Source organism: Myiozetetes cayanensis, unplaced genomic scaffold (genome assembly GCF_022539395.1).
Source record: "Myiozetetes cayanensis isolate MyiCay16 unplaced genomic scaffold, myiCay2020 scf1, whole genome shotgun sequence".
Lineage (NCBI taxonomy): Eukaryota > Metazoa > Chordata > Aves > Passeriformes > Tyrannidae > Myiozetetes > Myiozetetes cayanensis.
The window spans coordinates 71,300,083-71,319,405 of record NW_026086604.1 but is presented as its reverse complement, the minus strand read 5'-3'; the positions used below and the strand labels follow the sequence as shown (position 1 = coordinate 71,319,405).

Sequence of the window (19,323 nt, the reverse complement as noted above, 5' to 3'; positions counted from 1 at the left end):
GAGCCTGGCCATAAAGGATGGGAGCTAGCCTGGCAGCACGTCAGCACATCCCTACTGAGCAGTGTGCATGTGTCAATTGATGTGTTCTCACCAGCAGCCTTTACCTTGCAATAACAGGAGGAAGTCCAAGAAAGAGGCCAAGAGAGGTGACCGGAGCTGTCTAGTTCATCTGATCAATGGGGGTTTGTGAATGTAGGTGATTTGGAAATCTGTACAGCAAGAACTTGTGCTTGGATTTCTGCTGTAGATTTTCCCACTTCAGTCCAACAATTGGGGATGAAAATGCATGCATATGTTAAATATGCTGATATATTTATGTATGTATGATTGTATCTGAAATGTTCGTGGACCTGAACTATACTTGGGATTGACTTGTAGATTTTGGATATAAGATCAATTTCAGATCAGCTGTCACAACCAAAAAGAAAAAGGTTGAATTTAAATTGTCTCCAAAAGATGCAGAGAAGAAAGACAATAAAGACCTCTTTCTGGTTTTGAAAACTCATATTTATAATATGCAGAATAACAAACTGTTTGCTAAAATGTAATTACAGTTCAGTGACTTTTCCATCTATTTTTCCCTGCAGTTTCCCTACCTGCTATATTCCAGTTGCTATATTGCTGTCTGTCAATTCCTCAGAGGTATTTACTAGTGTCCTGCACTTTAGTATCACATATAACCATCGACAATCAATGAGATTCTTTTCCTACTCATTTTCAGTTATTTAATATGACCATATTTTAGTGAAAGTTGGAAACCGAAAGTTATAAATTCTCACCCATCTGAATGCATTGTATTTAGAGAATTGTCATCTGTAGTTAGTGGTGTGTTCATAAACAAATGAAAGTTCCTCTTGGAACCCAGGGAATAAAGTAAGTGGGGCTTTGGGAAAATGTTGTGCATTGTAGGACTGTCACCTGTACTGGCTTGGCTCTTCTGAGCTTGGCTTGAACTTGGCTTCTTCTTCAGCCTCTCAGTCATATTTGAGGTTTTTTATGAATCTGGAGATAGCAAACTGGAGAACCCCATATATTTCTTGGTTTCATAGCAAAATATATTTTCTTCTGTGTAAAATTTGCATTTAAGATAAAGGAGAGCCATTTAATGGAGAGACATTTAGTACAAGGGAAAGGGAAGTTACAGGTGTGACTAGGGGTTTATAATCATTGATTTTCAGCTGCTGTTGAGAGAACGCAGAAAGAAGAATTCCTTGAGAAGATACCATACCTCAAGAATATGAAGAACTCCTAAAAGCCTTTGAATGAAATTTGCAGATTCTCCAGGAGGTTTCCAGGAGTAAGCAACATGTCAGTAGTTCAGCTGCCTGAAAGATGAACACAAACACACAAAAAATTACTCTGAAGTGTACTCAGGTGAAACAGGAGGGATGTAGTTTGAATTTAGGGAAGCCAGTTGTTTCCTCAACTTCACAAAATCTTTTTATCCCATCAAAGCAGGAAACATAAAACAGGCCTCTTAACAAACCTATATTTTAACAGCATCTTGAGAAGTAAACAAGAACCTTAATTACAATACCAGGGCAGAAGCCTGCTTATTTTCTGACTTACTATTTGCATAATTCACAAGTTCACTGAAGGAATGTGCATTTTCATTTCTGTTCTTCTGCTTCATGCCATGCTTAACTGTTTGCTCTCAATTCATGATATGTAGTTGTCCCTGGGAATTAATTTAGCTCTCAGAGATTTAAGTTTGAAAATATTGGCATTTATGTCTTTTCTCACAGGAAAGAACTTATCACGATTTCTGCGTAATATACAAAAATGGTTGTGCTCTGCTAAACCATGGGTTTTAGTTCTGAGGAATAGAGATTAGCTAGATCTTTTTTTAGAATAAATGCATATCATCAGAAAAATCCACATGATTACAATTCAGTTTTCATGACACTTTTGAAGAAATTTCAGGGGAATAGACCTGAAGCAGGCACCAATTTCTGCTTAAAACCAGAGAGGGAGTGTTGGAATAGCTAACAGTCTTGGAACAAGAGGAATCAGGTTTCTGTTTCTGGCTCACATGAAAACAGAAGTGGCTGCACAAAGGCAGGGTCTCCCAGAGAAGACAGAGGGTAAGCAGTAGTCATGGGGGAGTGGCAGTTTCTGTGTGAATGAGTGTGGTGGAGCAGTAGCTTGAGCATGGATCTCTGACCCAGCATATTTATGTTAAATTTTCAGGGCCACACTGAGGACATACGTCTTGGATAGAAGGTCCAAGGTCCTTCTTTCAGAACTAGCCTATCCAAGACTTTCTACCACAACATTATTCCTGTCTTTTACATCTGAATTTTGTCTTTTGTATGGACATTCAGAGAAATGCTTCTCATTAATGTCAGTCTGTTATTGTCTCATGAGAAAGAGTATGTGATGGTAGAGACACCCTATGAATTCCTTCTCCAGAGAAGATGGCTAATTTCCCTTTTTTATCTCCCTCTCTACCCAGATAATAAGCCAGAAGATGATACACACACTGGAAAACTTTTTTGTCGTTTGTATCTGGGCTTATGAAAAGATTTGCACACGAGGAAATGAAAATCACTGGCATCTGGCTTGGTAGAAGCAAGTGGTAATTTCACCCAACAAAAAAAGGGATCTCAGGTCCCCAGGCTGAGATCAAGTCAGGAGATCTGGGGGAGCTTATAATCTGTGGTCCAGACTGCTGGTCTCTGAAGAAGCAGGTGACTGGGAATTTGATTCTAGTTGGGGTTTCAAGTTTGGGCAGTTTTTTTCCTCCTAAACCAGGAGAACAGGCTGTAATGATCAGATGAACTTGTCTTCAGGCCTGCAGTTCAAGACAGGTCTCTGGAAGCCTTATGGTAGCTGCTGTGTTAGTTACAGACAGGCTATCATGGCTTCAGCTTTCTGGGTAAAAAAGGGAAATCAGAGCACCTTAGAGACGAACCATGTGAAGGATTGAATAAGATGGCCCTAAGAATTTTGTTTCATGGCCTACAACTTCTCAGCTCTCTGAGATCCCATTGTGTGTCTATCAGGAAACTGAAGTCCATTTGTTTCAGACCAGAAGAAAGCAACAATGATGGAAATTGTCAGGTTTGGAAGTGCCGATATCAGCCCTTTAGAGCAAATCTGGCCAGGCCTTGCAGTTTCCTGCTTAAGTTCATGCTTTCTCCTTGCTGAAACCTCCATTCTGAAACTTTCTGGTTCACAAATGAGCTGTGGAAGAGCAAGTTTTGGAGTTCACTCTTGGCACAGCTGGTTGAGCACAAACAGCACTTGCAAAAGTTTGAACTGGGGGGGCAGGGGCAGATATCCGGGTTGCTGGGGAGGGTTGATCTCTTCCACAGTGTGATGTTTGATGCCACGCGCAGCAGACATTCTCTCTGAACACAGCAGAGTGGGCAGTGACTGCAGTCTTGTCCTGCCTGGCCCAAGCATTCCCTTCCACACGGAATGCACGTTGCATGTGTGCCTGCCTGTGTGCCTGCCTGTGCCTGCCCTGGGCAGTGCTGGGCAGGATTGACTTGGGCCCTTCTCTGCCCTCTTCTCTGCCTGGACCCCTTTGGTCTTCTGACATACTCTATTATGTGTTTACTCCAGCTCAAGGGCTCTCGGAAACTCATTTTTTTCAACTGGCACAGGCTATAGGATAGTTACACTCCCTCCCAGCACAGACTCAATTGCAGAATTACAGTAAAATGTAATTTTTTTTTCCAATAGGGCAAAGTTCATCATTTAGTTTTAGAAAAAGGATAAGACAGGTGCTCTCTGCAAACATATTTAATAAAGTCCTTTGATTGCTCTGAATTGATTTTTGTATGGTAATTATCTTGTTATATAATTAGAAGCTCTTATATATACTTTCCTTAAACTTGTTCCTTTGATGTTGCACTTGGGCGTCTGTATTGCTTTGTGGGATGCAGTCCAAAGTTGCTTGGATACAGTCCAAGATTACTAATGCATAGACATATTTGCAAAACAGGACTTTTAAAGCTGAGCAAACATGGGTAAAAGTTTTTTCTTCCTGACACTCTGTATAAAGTTTTGGAGCTCAAAACGCTGATTTAGTATAGTAATTTTTGCCAGATTTGTTCAATAATCACTGATAGTGGCAAACAGTTCCCCTTTTTCCAATTAGGGAAAAAAACTCCTGAATGTTCATCCAGAAGATATATAACCTGTTGGGGAATCATATATAAGCGGAAATTTTGGGGTCCTCTTGGCTTTAAAAAGGATGTCCTGAAAAATCTCAGCCAAATCAAAGTGCTCAAGTGCACACTGGGAGTTTACAGAGGAGAAGTCAGATTTCTTCTCATGGAAGTTGCCTCTTCTGAAAAGTGGGATAAATTCTATGGGCACAGGGTGCAGCCATTTGCCCAGGGCAGCCTATATGTACTGAAGACTGAAGTAGTGCTTACATCTCAGTGCAAACACATCCCAAATTACAAGCAAACAAAATTACCTCCTTTTAGTTGGTTCATCCCAGAAAGTTTCTGAAACATAAAATGAACATTAGATGAGTTTTGTATAAGACAACATATACCAAAAAAAAGAAATAGAGAAGAAAAAAAAAAAAGGAAGAAAAAAAGACTTATGCCCTGGAAAAACCAGATCAAATATATATATATCTTTCAAAATCAGTATTTCATGGGAAAAATTCTGCTAATAAGATTCAGTTTCAATGACTGAATTTAAAGAATGAATTCATCCTTGAAAATAATAACCTGAATAATGGTGGATAGCTGAAAAAAACCCCATTTTAGTAATTTCTGGATTTCTTTTGTTAGAGAAGAAGACAAAATATTTGGTAGGAAAAACCAATAGACATATTCTTAAATCTTGCACAAAATATATGATAAGTTTTTAGTGAAGGAAATCAGCTCTTAGTCCATGCAATAATCCATGTACTCTTAATTCTATTGTCTTGCTCATGTCTGCTTTTACAGTGTTCAGGGAAAAACTGACGCTGCCTTTGATCTGGGATACCTATTTTGGAGCCATTGTTATTTCACTATATATAGGTATTAATATTCATTATTATTTGGAATAATTTGCTTGTACTGAAATTCCATTAAAAGTGTTTCTTATTAAAGTGACGAGCTACTGAATAACCTAGCAACACCTGGACAGTGTTAGGTAATTTTAATATGCCTCTTTGCCTGTCACCCACAATATTAGAATAGTTTTCCTATTATTGCTTTGGCATAATTAAAGTTATACTCCACCCTTTTTCAATAAAGTTTACAAAGCACGCCCTCTGAAATCCCACAGGCTCTTTCAGCAAAAAATAGAAAATGTGAGAATAAACACTCACAATTTATTTTTAGATAAAAATTAATCCAATCCAGGTGTGAGAAACTCAGAAGCTGTTGGGTCAACCAGTTCTATGTTGTCAACAAGCAAACATACCTATTGAAAACTATAATTTGCAGATCATCCTCCTTCCCCTGTGGTCAAAGTCATATGTTTTATTTTAGGTAGATAAATACTCTTATGCTCTGAGACCTGACCCTAGCCTACCTCCAGAAAACCCCAGGACACTCAGAGGGATATTAAAAGAGATAACCAGAAACCAGTTGATACCAGTGGCTTCAAATAACCTACTGAAATGGAGTAAAGTGGAAAGCCAGGAGAAGGGGAGGATGCAAGGGGGAGATGGCCAAATGGGAGGGAAGATGACAGACTGAGTCTCTTTTCAGAAGCTAATAAAATCACAAGGGAGTGGAAGCATGGTGAGAGATGCAAAGATTTTATAGTGAAGAAGCAGCAATCGTCCTGGCCTGGGTCCTGGTGCCCTGTGAGGAGCAGCGGGTGCTCTGATCAGTGCGGGGAACATGGCCATGCCTGCCAATGAGGCATCAGATGAAGCAGATAAGGTCACTCCCACAGAAGACAGACTTCAGAGCCTTTCCTCTTAGACACATGTGAAAGCATGGGAAAGAGCGAGGATACAGCTCACTACTAACCAGATCAGAGGATTCCTTGGAGAATTTTTGTAATGCTCCAGGCAAAGGCAGCCACAGACTCTGGAGTACCATGCTAGGTAGATGGCAAAGAACAAAATTGTAAGTGTGACAGGGAAAGTATCTGTACATGTAAACCTCCCACCAAGCCTTGACTTGCAATAAGAAGAGCTGACCTTGATTTCCAAAGATTTTCATTCAACACTGACTAGAGACCAAAGCCAGAAACATGAAATATTAAGTCAGATTTGTTATAATATATTTCTTCCCTCCCAAGTGATGACTCAGTAGATAACTTCAGGTATGCAGCCTTTTACTAGATGCAGGAAAAGGTATCGGGATAACATAGAAAAAAAAAAAAAGCACCTAACCAAGCTCCACATTACAAGCCCATTAAGGCAGCTCTCTTTTCAGTGAAGTTGTGTGAGAAAGAATAGCTATGCTCTCCTCTTGAAGCGACCCAAATCCCAAAGAATTCCTCTGGCTATCAAGGCAGAGGTTGGGTACAGAGCCCCTTATGGCATTACAGCTGGCCTTGCACTTGAGCTGCACTGTTCTGACCCCATCCCACCACGTCTGTCCTCTAACCTTTCCTGAGAGCCTCTTCACCAGTTCCTCACAAGGTACCCTCAGTAGAGGTAACCCCTTAATAAGGCTGCTGTTGCTGGCAGGTACTGCATAAGAGGAGAGGGGAGCTCTGCTGTCTCTCTTGCCTTGCCTGCAGCTTCTAGGCTGCAAGAAGAGCATCACTCATTCTAGAAGCTTTGAACAGGTTTTTCACAATATAAGTATAACTTTTGTAATGATTTCAACTTTCTGATGAGTCTGTTGTTACCAGAAGCTCTCTAAATACTGTACCAGGTGACTGTAAGCATGCTTAAGCCTGTTCACTGGTTTCTCCATCTGACTCTCTCACTTCTGCACTAGATGCCACCAGAGTACTTGCCTTTCTGGGCTTTTATCTATCAGTAGTTGTCTGGGAGGGAATACCTTTTTATTTTGCCTTGGGACAACAGGCTTGCATGTCTTAGGGTCTTTTTTTAACATACAACTAAAATTGCAGCCAAAGCAGTGACAATTTATTTTGGGGTTTTATTCCACACACATTTCTATAAAACCAGGAGAAGCAATTGGAGAAGTGTGAGTGAGAAACTTCAGGAAAAAAAGAAACAAATCCAACCAAAAATCAGCTGTGTATTTCAGGTCAAGAAGAAATTTCACCACTGTGTGTTTGAACAAATAAATATGTTGTGCTCATTCCAACCCTTCTCTGTCTTCTTCCTTTTTTTTTTTTTCTTTTTTTAATCCTAAAGATAGACATGTTCACAGTAGGCATAAACAATTAAGTTACTTGAAACTGTAGGAAGTGCATGGATGCAGTGACTGCCATAATCCTGAGTCTATTACAGAGTTGATTGTATCTTTCAGGGACAAAAACTGTCTCTTCATGTATGGGAGATCTAAATGATAGATGGTTTGCAGGTCAAACATAATCATAGTGTGCAGGCAAAGGCTTGCATTACAGCAGAGTGAGTCCTTTGGTCTCTTTTCACCCTAACCACCTCCAAGGCTGGGCACCAAGACAGGGTTTACAGTCATGAAGTGCATGTGGGATCAGATATATGTTTCTGCTGGTCCAGTCTATTCCACAGGGGACTGCAGCTTGGCCAGACCTGAGTTCTGTGGGGACAAGGTAGGAAAATGATAGTTCAGTCTTGTGGATCTGAGTACAGCATACCCACTCAGGTGGGGTTAGACAAATTCAAGCAAGATGCCATTAATATCAAAGTATAAACTGGATCTTTTCTGTGAAGTTTTCCCCTCCCTCCCTTGCAACATAAGCAATCTTTTAATAGTTTCTTGTACAATCCTGATGTGCAAAGCTACTGACAGGTATGACAGGACAAACACCCTCTTCCTGGTCATGACAAACTTAAATTTTATGTTGTGTGCAGTTTCCACAGCACACAGAGGTGGGACTTATTGTGCCTGGGTGATTATGCACTCAGCACAGGAAACTACACCTGCTTTAGGTGGATTAACTGCCATTACACTCCATGATCAACACAGCTGGGGGCATCTAGGGGACTATCTATTTCATTTGAAAGAAGGCACTAATGGAGTGTGAATCACACTGTAAATCTTGATGACGACTGTGGGAGTGTAGACACCTTGCTGACATGCAGACATCACCAGTGTAAATGCCTGAAGTTTGGTGAACTGAATCCATGCTTCACCTCTTTTACAGGTGGTCATAGATTACAGTGGTCACTCACACAGAGTACTGCTGAGTCATGTCTACCAGATGACTGTGGTACTTGTTTGTCATATACACTAAGAATCAAAATTGCATTATTGATCTATAACTTGAAACTACTTTGTCATTTTCTTTGAGTTCTTTTGTCTCTTGCATTCTTCCTCCCCGACATGCATGCACACTCAAACCATGTGCACACACAGAGAAAACGAAAACTATAGTATACTTCAGCCTGAGGGCTAAGTTAATGTTTCTTGCACACAGTGCCATTGTGGAAACAGGAATGGAAAATTTCAATGAGCCACTACAGACTGAAATCTTTCTCACTTGTTGAAAACAAGTCTAATCAAAAATAACTTGGAACACTTTTCAACTTGTTGGGAATACTTGTGGGTGTGGTTGTAGTATGTTTAATCTGTATGCTAGGGAGACTTAAGTTTTTTATGATGCAAGTTTGCCATAACAAATTCATCTTAATTCACTTCAAATTCCATTAAAGACATTTATTATTGTCAATAAAATAACGTGAATATTCTTCAAGAAAATGCATCAGCAAATGTACCACTGATGCTAAGTGCCTCAGTCATAAACGCTGAGGTCTAAAGTGTCTGCAGTGTCTGAAAAGGCTACATCACACACATAATAGTGTAGTACAGTGTTTGGGTGCATCATTCTTTCTAAACTCCTTAAATAATAAATAAATAAAAGGTAGAGTAAAGGCAACTGATGTGAAGCCTGTTTCACCCTGCCTCTCTGCATGATCTGTCTCCACCCCTTCCGTTCAGGATGACTCTTGTGCTAAGCCTCTCCTCCTCACTTCCCAATCCCAAAGTCTGCAGAAGAGTTGAAGAGCATCTGGAAACTGGATGGGCAGCACCAGGAGCAAAACTGTCAGCAGAGCTGGTTTTCTTCTTTTTGTGTTTAAAGAAATCTAGCTGGTGTCTCACTGAGCAGCAGAAGCAAGCTGGGCTAGAACAGGATCCCATTCTCCAGGTATGTGATGGCAAACTGGTCCATACAGACTGAGTTGGCAGAAGAAAAGGATAACTATTTTACCTGTGCTGAATGGGAAAATCTGAAATTGTTAAGCAATAAGATATAGCTCTTTGAAAAGGCATGAAACATTCAGCAAAATCTACTCCTTTGGAGATACTATTACTTTGGTTTTAGTAAAAAGATTGCACAAAACGTAGTATCAAGGGGTGGATAAGATGAAGGCTGTCAACTTTGGGAAAGACTGGATTTCATTTCGAGTCCTTGCTACAAGCTGTGGCACAGCAATAGTTCTGAGGACACTGGTAATTTATGTTCATCAGTAGCAAGTTCACATTAAAGTACCACAACAATTTTTTTTGCCCTTATGGTAATGAATTTCCATTCTTTTCCTTTTTCGGTCTATTGAGCACTTAGCATTGAAATAAAATACTGCTGTAGTTTAGAATGTTATTGCTCGACCCAGGAAAAGGGCAGAGATGTCACATCTTGGCATCAGTAGTCCAAGGTCCTGCCAAACAGCACAGCACTTTGAGATCACGTGCTCATACTCATCTTCTGAGAAGTGGAGATTATCCTGAGGAATACCTTTGCCTCTGTTTAACCTGATTGTTTTTAAAAAGATTTTTAACCTCATTTTCCAAGTAGGGATTTGGTTTATTCCTATTGAAAATTAAGTCTCAACAGAATTTAACCATGTGATTTGTTGCTCCCTAGAAATGCAGTAGATTGTGTCTGTCCTACCACCCAAAGGAACACACCTTTGCCTTGTGTAAATAACTTCCTTCAGTTTTTTGTTGCTTGCACAAAAGCTGAATGGTGTCAAGACACCCAAGGAAGAGCAGGACCATTGGTGAGAAGGAGAAGCTACAAGAAGACCCTTAAGGAGCAGTAGGATGACATCAGATTCATCAATATCTGCCATTTTTCTCTGTTAACAGTAGCCAGGTTTCCCCTTGTTCCCACCAGGCCCTGCATCTCCTCTGTGCTGGATCTCAGTGATGAGGATCGGGGCATAAAGGCGAGATGCTGCCTGCTTGGAACCGTGCCACAGGAAAAGCAGGAAAAGGAAAAGTGTAGTGGCTGAAATTGATGGGAAGAGGGAATGAGGTGAGACAGGATAGGTAGGAAATATCCTGGCTTGTTGATTTGCCACACCACATTGCGTGGGACAAAGCAGGCTGGAGCAAATAAAGCTTCTGACTGAACAGGATCCCATCAAACTTCTAAGCAGTTCAGGTGTGGTTGACTATTTACTAGCGTTCTCTGCAGCCTGGTGTCTGGAGGAAAGCCAGCTGGCTGGGGCTCAGTCAGCATAGGCCAAAGAAATGGTTTCTGAGAAGCAACCAATAGATAGAGAGTAGGCTGTTTCATAACTACTTCATAGCCTAATACCTCCTAAACTCTACTTCCTTGAAGGGGACACCACAGGTTGTGCCCTTCTGAACAAAAGACCTCAGTCGAGTAAGGCTGTGGCTGCCATTTCAGAAGCCAGGAGTGTTAGCTATCTTTGGGTGTGCCTGTGGTTTCTCCAGGCAGCCTCTTGCATTTCAACAAGCTCATTCATCTTAGATTATAAAAAGAGAGGTAGGAAGCATTTTTGCATGAACAGACCTCTCTCGAGCATTTTCAGGCATTTCAAGCATTATGGCAGGCTTAAACTGGAAGATACTCCCCCATGTGTGTTACAACTTTCTCTTTCACATGATGCCAAAACAATGGAGGTTTTAGACCTGAAGATCAGGCTACTTCATGCTTTTTAGCACAAGCTATGACGTTCGGATGTTGAGAAAGGTGGGAGAACAATTAACATGTGTAATCGGTTCTTAGGTATCAGCACAGGGGATTACTCATGATGAGAGATGATCCACCCAATGGCTATACCTGAAGCAGCTTAATTTTAGCAGGAAAGCCACATCTGCCCCATTCCTGTATCTCTACACCACACTATCAGCCAGGGGTTCTGGTTGCAGCCAAGTGTATTTGTTCAGACTCAGTGCTGGCTCTGCCAGACCTGGTGAGAGCAGCTCCAGGGTTGGGAGAGGATGGGGAAGACAGTGTCTCTGCATTATACACTGGGGAGGCTTATTGTCTTGGTTATAAAGCAGTCTAAATGAACATAAAATCTGGATGCTGTTATTGAGGCTGCGTGAATCATGCAAATTGGGAAGTGTTGTGTAAGGCATAAGAAAACAGTAAGTCTCTTTGGCATCAATTCTCTGTTCTTCAATCTGTCTGCACCATGGTTCCAAGTGTGTCTGTAGTGCCTCAGCAAAATTTCGCATTAGTCTGTGAAATCTAGCCCTCTGCTGCTGTAGTTAATGGAGAGCTGAGGAAGGCATACATTTTTACCAGAATTTGCTACACTTCCATGAAGACTAGATAGTTTTATGAAGTACATGTTACAACCGAAAATCATATAATAGGCTGATGTAGAAATGATGAAGCAGACCATAATGTATAAGCATGTGCACTGCATCCCCAAGGACAGTTTCAAAGTCAGTACATGACTAGGAAATGCTACAATTAACATTGCCCCTGAAGACTTAATTGGACACCTTGTATGGATGCATTGTAACACCAGTTTTAATTACAGGATCACAATCTACTTTTTGCGCAGAGTCCATTCCAAGCTCCTGACACAGAGAGTCAGAACAGCTTTTGAGTTTAATCTGTCTAGCACATCTACTGGCTCGTTGTCCATAATTGCTACTTTTGGAGAAGGGAAAAAAACAAATGCTCTCACACATTCTGAAGGAGCTTTGCATATATGCTTGTTTTCTTGCAATCCCTTTCAAGGGCATAGAGGCCCAACACATGGGAATCTAATTCACAAATCCCTGCTGCAGTTCTTCAATAACTGCATCCAATACGTCTGCTCCTGGACCAGCTATGATGCTGCTACAGAAGCACAGGTTAGCTAGGAGGCACCAGCACCGAGAGAAGCACTGAGCACTATACAGTAATGTAGCAGTTGAGTGCTGTGGTCTTTAAAAATAATTCAGAGAAACACACATGAAGTCCCCACGACAGCCCCGTGCCTGGGGAGACAGTGACATCTGAAGCTGTACTGGATCACACCAGTGCTGGCAGAGTCACATGGGAGCAGAATAAATGTGATATGAGTATCAAGACCTACATGTGCAGGTTACTTGTAATTTTATAACCTTGATTTTGGTATTTCTCTTCATTCTCAGCTTAATAATACATAATGGACTAAGAGCCGTTCTGCACTGGAACATTACTTTTGCTTTTTCCTACTTTCTCCTTTTGGACAAGTATGTCAATGTTATTTACAGAAGTTACTGAACTACTTTCTGCAGACCATGTTTGCCTGTATTTGCCCTTAATAATTTGTTTTAACAAATTATTTTTACTTTCTTGATGTCTTTTTTTTTTTTTTCCCCAGGTTTTCAAATGGCTGATCCTTTTCTATATAATACTGGAGACAGATCTAACTATGGGTGCCTTGGACATGAAGTACAAATTGAGTACCTTAAGGCATATGTCTGTAGACCATCTTTTTCCACGGACAAAGCTGTGATTGTGGTTCATGATGTATTTGGATGGAGGTTCCCAGATATTAGATACATAGTCGATTTGATTGCAGGTCATGGATATATGTAAGCAACTTTCTTTTCTATCTTCCTCTTAAATGTATTAATAGATCACCAGGCCCAAAAGTAGGCATGGCATATGATGTTTCCCACACACATAGGGCAACTGTATCTTTTCAGTCTGAGCAAATAAAAAAGCAGAGGAACAAAACATTTCCACAAAGCCACCAAAGACACTAAAACTGACCTGTTAAAAGTGGCTACCCGAGCACAAAGCCACAAGTAGTCATGAAGTGCCAGTGTTTGTGCCTATGTAGCAACATAGGTGATCAAAAGGTAAATGCTGGTATCTATTTTCAGTTGTATAAGCTTTACAGAACCAAACCTTTTGAACATGTGCTTTACCTTTTAATAGCAAAGAGGTATATAAGTACATAGCATCAGGAGGGTTGCTTATTTCCTTTACTTATTTGTATTGTGTGTCTAACAAAACAATGAGTGTTCATTTGTGATTTGGTGGGGTTTTTTCCTCACAAAGACATATACTTTTATGCTGATTGTCAGAATAGTATGGTTGTTCCACTTTGGAGTGGAAGACATTAGGAGACATTTAGACATCCACAGATTCTCCGCAGCTGGATATGAAAATTAACTTAATTCTGTGTCTCACACAGAGCCATCTGCCCTGATTTCTTCAAGGGAACAGAACCCTGGAAATCTACTGATCACTGGCATGACTTTGCTGACTGGATGAAAGATCATGATCCTATGAAAGTAGACAAGTAAGATACGTATTTGTACTTGAACTTTAAAAAGCATTCAGCAAACAAGGGGAATTTGTATGAAAAGTTAGAATGGCACCTCACAGCAGGGCAAAGTGACTACACAAACACAATTGCTAATTCTGCGTGATTCTTCTGTGGATCTAGGCCCTGTCTTGGTTGGGATTCGAAAAGGATCATCTGCTCTACCCATCACCCTGCTTATTGTCCCCATCTTGTTTTTCTGGGTCCTTTTCTAACTATGTTATACTGTCCATACAACCTCACAGTGTTTCACAAGCTATGAAATACCCAGCACTCTCATCCACAAGTGCTGACTCTGCCCCCAGTTCCTCAAGATAAGGAGGAAAATTCTTCTACAATTGCTGATGTTGTCTGCCAACTGTCACTTGCCCATCTCGCTTTCTGCCTTGTAGATTAAGATAGCTACAGACAATATTCTCCTGAGCAGGACTACATAAAAATTTGCAAGATTTCCCAAAGCCCAAGATACATCTGACCAACTATACTGTATCTATCACCACAGCTCAAAACTTCAGAAGATGATAGTGAGGCAGTGATACCCTTTTATTCAACTACCAGCTTGTAAGCCACAAGTATTCTTCTGACCTTCTCCAGATATCCCAGCAGTCACAGCCTAACTTCAACACCTCTAAACGATGTTTTTGACCACATAGTTGCAGAAACTGTGACAGATTTTTTTGAAAAGGCAAATGACTAACAACTATAAAAAATTCTGCTCCAAAGAGTAAGCAGATACGTGGGCACTGCCTTAAAAAATTGAGATCTCAGGACATGCTTGTACTGTCTTTTGAGTGTTTACTTTTGAGAGTCCCCTCTAGTTTAGATCCATTGCTGTTCCAGAGAAGTTGGAATCCAACACACCTATGACTTCCTTTGTACCCTTCCAAACAAGCTAAATCTGAGAGACCCTGGCCATAGGCCTAGGGCACAATCTACTCTTCATGTCACTCTCATAATGTTGGGGTACTTTTGTCAGCCTAACTAAACCTGTGATGACCACACTAATATACCTAATGTATGAAAATATAGTTATTAGTTTATGTAGTCTACATTTAAACTTTTTTTCAAACTCTGTAGGTAATGAAGAAGATTAAACTATGGAGACCTAAGAAGTCAGAAATTTTAAAAAAAATTGACTTGCCTATGTTGAAAATAATTTTCATTTTTTTCTCATTATACCTCATGTAAAACTTGTTGTTTTAAACAGTATAGATGCTGACAATGTAATTTTGAGTAATTGCTACCTCAGTATAACATTCTTGCTTGTGGGCTTGGTAGGATATTTTAGTATTAACTTATGTAACAGGAATGACATAATCAAGATAAATCTTTATCTAAATAGGTGGACTCTGTAGAGGTAGTACAGTGAAGCTTATCTATTCCTACAGTCCATAATGCAAGATGTTGTTCTACTTGCAGATATGTCTTGTCTTTAGTTGTCCTCTCCTATACAAAGTGGTTCAATTAAAAATTTGCTAATTTTGAAAACACAGGAACAGGTGACAATTCAGGTAAGTATTAAAGTACCTACACCTGTACTTTCCTAAACTAGGACCAGAGATGTTAACTCTCATTTAATAATAGAAGATACTGTTCTAGGTTGAAATGTGCTTTTAAAAGTAATCTCTGTATTAAATGATTGGGAGTGCAGACACAGAAAACAAAATCATGTGTCTCTTGTAATTTTCTTCTTAAATTGTCAAATACTGCTTCTGCAATAGAGTCCTTAGTTTACTTTTGTTTATATGTCTTAGGGAAGCTGATGTTGTCTTGAAGTATCTAAAGGAACAATGCGGTGCAAAGAAGATTGGTATCGTTGGGTTTTCCTGGGGTGGAATGGCAGTACATCACTTGATGCTGAAAAATCCTCAATTAACCGCTGGGGTGTCCCTCTATGGTAGTGTAGAACACATGAAAACTTACTCGGGTTTACGTGACTGTGCATAGTTTGTAACTGTAGTTAGTGCTTTGTTGTAGCAATTTCTGTAAATGCTCAACTCAAAGGTGAGTTGCAGATTTTAATTATGGTTATTTCAGCAACATGCTATATATGTATAAAAATTTTAATACTGGAGACAAGAAAAAAATTGCTTTCTTTTGCACAATAATTTTCTAATCTTATTTTAGTTCTTGGAGAGCAACAAGATATATTTTCCAAATGCTTTTTCTCCATCCAAATATAGACTGTCCTGATCTAAGTAATGTACCTAATGAGTAAACTTAAATAGAAACTTTTGTCTTCTAATTTGCCATTTATCTTGCAAGACTGTTAACCTCACTAACAGACTGTTTCTCAAAACGTTATAGGAATAATTAGAGATTCTGAAGAAAGATACAATTTACTAAATCCGACATTTTTCATTTTTGGTGAGAAAGACCACACCATTTCTTTGGATCAGGTAAGCTGTTGTACTGGAAATACTTACTTTTTTCCGATAGTTCATTTATCCCACATAAAAATCCTTGTTAGAAACCATTTTCAGATACAAAAATTAGAGAGTCTGGATTGTTTTGTTTATATTTCAACTTCCCATATATCTTGCTTAGGTTATTCAAAGCTTCTTTTTTGATGTGAGAAATGCAGTAAAGACCACTCATCAGACTCTGAGTGTCTAGATAAGCAAAGTGTGAAACTGGGCAGGGAGATCCAACTAGTATGAGCCAAGCATCTCAAAACCTTGGGTACTACTGCTGTGGATGAGAAATAGGTAGTTAAGCCACTCAGTTGGAGAAAAAAAGAAGTAATTTCAGCTTAGTAACTGAACTTTCTGATGATTGGGGCAAATGATTAATTGCTTTTGGCACAAGAAGAAAAATTTAACTGTATGAGAAGAGTGGGTGTGGATTTTAACTGAGATGATAACAATTTGTGGACTCTCTTTTGACTCCTGGCTGCCATCTATGTTCTGATATAACCCCTGCTGTAAGCATATCTGAGAGGCTGGATAAATATATGTGTAGGAAACTGGTGCCCTCTTCTGTGCATAAATTCTTTTTCTTCAGTGACAATGATAAAAAAAAAAAAAAAGAAAGAACATGAAATAAATTACAGTACTCTCTCCAATCTGCACAACGGGCAGAACTAAGTTTTTGAGGTAAAATAAGTGGTCATTCTCCTATTTTCTAACTTTTTAATGGAAGTAATCACAAGAATGTGTCTACAGATGTATGTGCATACGTAAACATGTGATTAGTACTTTGCACGTACTTATCACCAAAAGATTGCGCAGGAACAGTGTGTTTTTGTAAAGCAAACTGGAAATAAACACCCTCTGTGTTTTCTTAAACTCTGTTACTAAGCCTATCAAGATGGTCACTAAGGTTTATGGAATATGTTCTATCAAGATCAGAGCTTAAAGTACAGATGACAAGCCTAAGAATCTGAATAGAAATGCACCTGTTGCTTTATGACAATGAGATTTACCAAACCATCTTTGCTGTAACTGTTGAGGTTCTTAGACTCACCAATACTTAAAAAAAAAAAAAAGAAATTTCAGTCTTACATCCCAAAGAGGGTTTTTTCTATGAGAAACAGCAAGTTTGGCTAACTTAAAAAAACCAAAAAAACCATAACATAATGGAAATAAACCTTTCTTTACAGATCTTCTTATTGGAGGAGAAGTTGAAACAGTATTGTAAAGTTCCATATAAAATTAAAGTTTATCCTGGACAAGTTCATGGTTTTGCACAACTGAAGCCAGAAGATATGAAACCTGATGATAAACCTTATATTGAAGAAGCTAGAAAGGATATGATCGATTGGATCAAAATGTTTGTTTGACAATAGCAGAAGGGATTGCTAGGCTTCAGATCAGTGACTGATTTAATTGAGAGAAGAAAACAGTCAAGGAAAAAAATACATTGAAAGTTGTCACAAACTAAAATAGGAACACTTTAACTTTTAGTTTTAAATTATTTTTTTTACAATATTTACAGAATATTGTGAAATCAAAGCTGGACTGAAGACTGATTAGGCATTAAAAATATGTTTGAATTTACTTTGCTTTCTATTTGTTTAATTATTTTGCATTATGACCTTGATAGTAATGATACTGTTTATCCATTTGTCTTTGATAGTGAACATGACTTGAGTAATTTCAATTTACTTGAGTAATTTCAGGCTTTGTTTTGGTATGATGATTGGTGGCCATAGGTGTTAACATGCAAGCACCCTGGTTTTGCATACACACATTTTCTTTTATTATCTACAAAACACTTGTCTCAGTTACACTGCTGTCCTGGGCAGAATTTCCCATGTGTGAAAAAAACACCTGGTTATGTTAAAAAGTTAGGAAGGAGTGATGATGTTAGGTGGCACTCTCCAGGTATTACCTCAGCAATATTAAGAAGTGTGCTTCTAGTATTTCTTCATGAATATCAAGGAAAAATATAACTAGTACCTAATCCTGTTGGGTCCCTTTCAACTCAGCCTATTCTATTCTGTGAACACTGCGGAAACAGTGGATTTGTTGTCCTAGTTTAAACTGTGGTGATCAGGCACAGGGCTGACAAACAGGTACCCCCACTCAGTCCTGATTATACCGCTTGCTTCATATTTTATCCCTTGTTCTTTGTCACCTTTACATCCTTCCAACTACATAATGCATAAACAAAAATAAGCAGCCCCATTTACTCTTACCACACTGGCTTCAGTTTTGTTGACCTGCTGCCCTTTTTTTTATCTTGGTAATGACTTGGCAGCTAGTGTTTACTCAGAGATTCTCTAAGGAACCCATGTCCGTTTTTTATTTTCTACAACAGCTTCACACTCTGTTGCCTTGTTCATTTTGCCGTAAGTTAAGGCTGGCTATCTACATTAATATTATTTCCCCTTTGGTATGGGACATGTCTGGCAGTTTCACACACTGCTATCTTATCAGTGTAACTATATGGTCACGGCATGGTGGTTGTCTACATACCTCAACAGACTGAGTATGTTAAATGGTCAAATCTTTGTTCATGAAGCCTTCACCTTCTGGGCAGCTGTGTCGATGGAGGCATGGCTGTGTCGATGGAGGCATGGCTGTGGACATGGTGACCGAGGATGCTCCATAGTCAGAGAGAACAAAACTTGAAATGCGAAATACAACTGCTGCGTTAGAGCCAAGGGAGATGCCGTTTGTGAGCACACGGGTATCTTGGTGCCTGGCTTTCTTGCTGGGGTGATGTGCATTTGCAAAGCTGTCAGCAGCAGCCCCATGCTCTTCAACTCAGTGTCCTGCTCCATGCACTGACCTGCTGAAATGAATTTCCTCTGACACCGAGAAGAATAAATGAAAAGTATGTGTGTTTTGGTTTAGGTACATTTTTTTAATACTTCCCTAGATGTGCTTTGCGACTCTAGACCAGGTTTCAGGCGGCGCCAGGGGGAAAATGCAGAAGTGCTACTGACCCATGACCACCACATTCTCACCTGCAGCCCTCCTGTCCCGCAGGAGGCCGGGGCCGCACCCCCAGCCCCCGCATGTACCGGGAGTGCGGGGCCGCTTTGGGTCCAGCGGGAGAGAGGCACATGTGGGCGGGCACCGACTGCTGCCGAGAGCTCTTCCCACCTCGGATACTGGCAGCCGCGGGGCCCGGCTTGACGAGAAAGATGCTGGGAAGTGGGAATGGGGCAAGGCTGGGCTGTGGGTCTGCCCCCACCTTTGCCCTCCGCGGTGGAGATGGAGACAGTAGTGTCGGCAGGGCGGAGGAAAAGGCGAGGAAGCAGCAGGAGCTGGGGGAAGCGCGGAGCTCTGAGGAGGGGAAGATGTTTCACAACCAAGCTCTGGAGTAAC

General features: G+C 40.1%; 1 protein-coding gene and 1 long non-coding RNA gene across 2 annotated transcripts; one reads left to right on the top strand and one right to left on the bottom strand.

The window, feature by feature from the left end:
- Nucleotides 1-580: 580 nt before the first annotated feature.
- LOC126640694 (uncharacterized) lies at nucleotides 581-18,900 on the bottom strand. Its single transcript, XR_007629120.1, has 3 exons — nucleotides 18,466-18,900; nucleotides 4,433-4,463; nucleotides 581-1,325 (listed from the first exon to the last, which is right to left on the bottom strand). It is a non-coding gene; the product is annotated as an uncharacterized LOC126640694 (long non-coding RNA).
- On the top strand, nucleotides 12,601-17,327 carry LOC126640688 (carboxymethylenebutenolidase homolog). Its single transcript, XM_050316696.1, has 5 exons — nucleotides 12,601-12,806; nucleotides 13,415-13,522; nucleotides 15,301-15,443; nucleotides 15,854-15,945; nucleotides 17,148-17,327. The coding sequence occupies exons 1-5, from the start codon at nucleotides 12,601-12,603 to the stop codon at nucleotides 17,325-17,327; spliced, it is 729 nt and encodes a 242-aa protein (XP_050172653.1).
- Nucleotides 18,901-19,323: the final 423 nt, after the last annotated feature.

What these genes read in the sequence shown, in the direction of transcription:
- LOC126640688 (XM_050316696.1), top strand. Translation starts at nt 12,601, where the DNA reads ATGGCTGATCCTTTTCTATATAATACTGGAGACAGATCTAACTATGGG. An exon ending in ATTGCAGGTCATGGATATAT is followed by an intron (nt 12,807 to 13,414) that starts GTAAGCAACTTT and finishes TGTCTCACACAG; the next exon opens with AGCCATCTGCCCTGATTTCT. An exon ending in CGCTGGGGTGTCCCTCTATG is followed by an intron (nt 15,444 to 15,853) that starts GTAGTGTAGAAC and finishes AAAACGTTATAG; the next exon opens with GAATAATTAGAGATTCTGAA.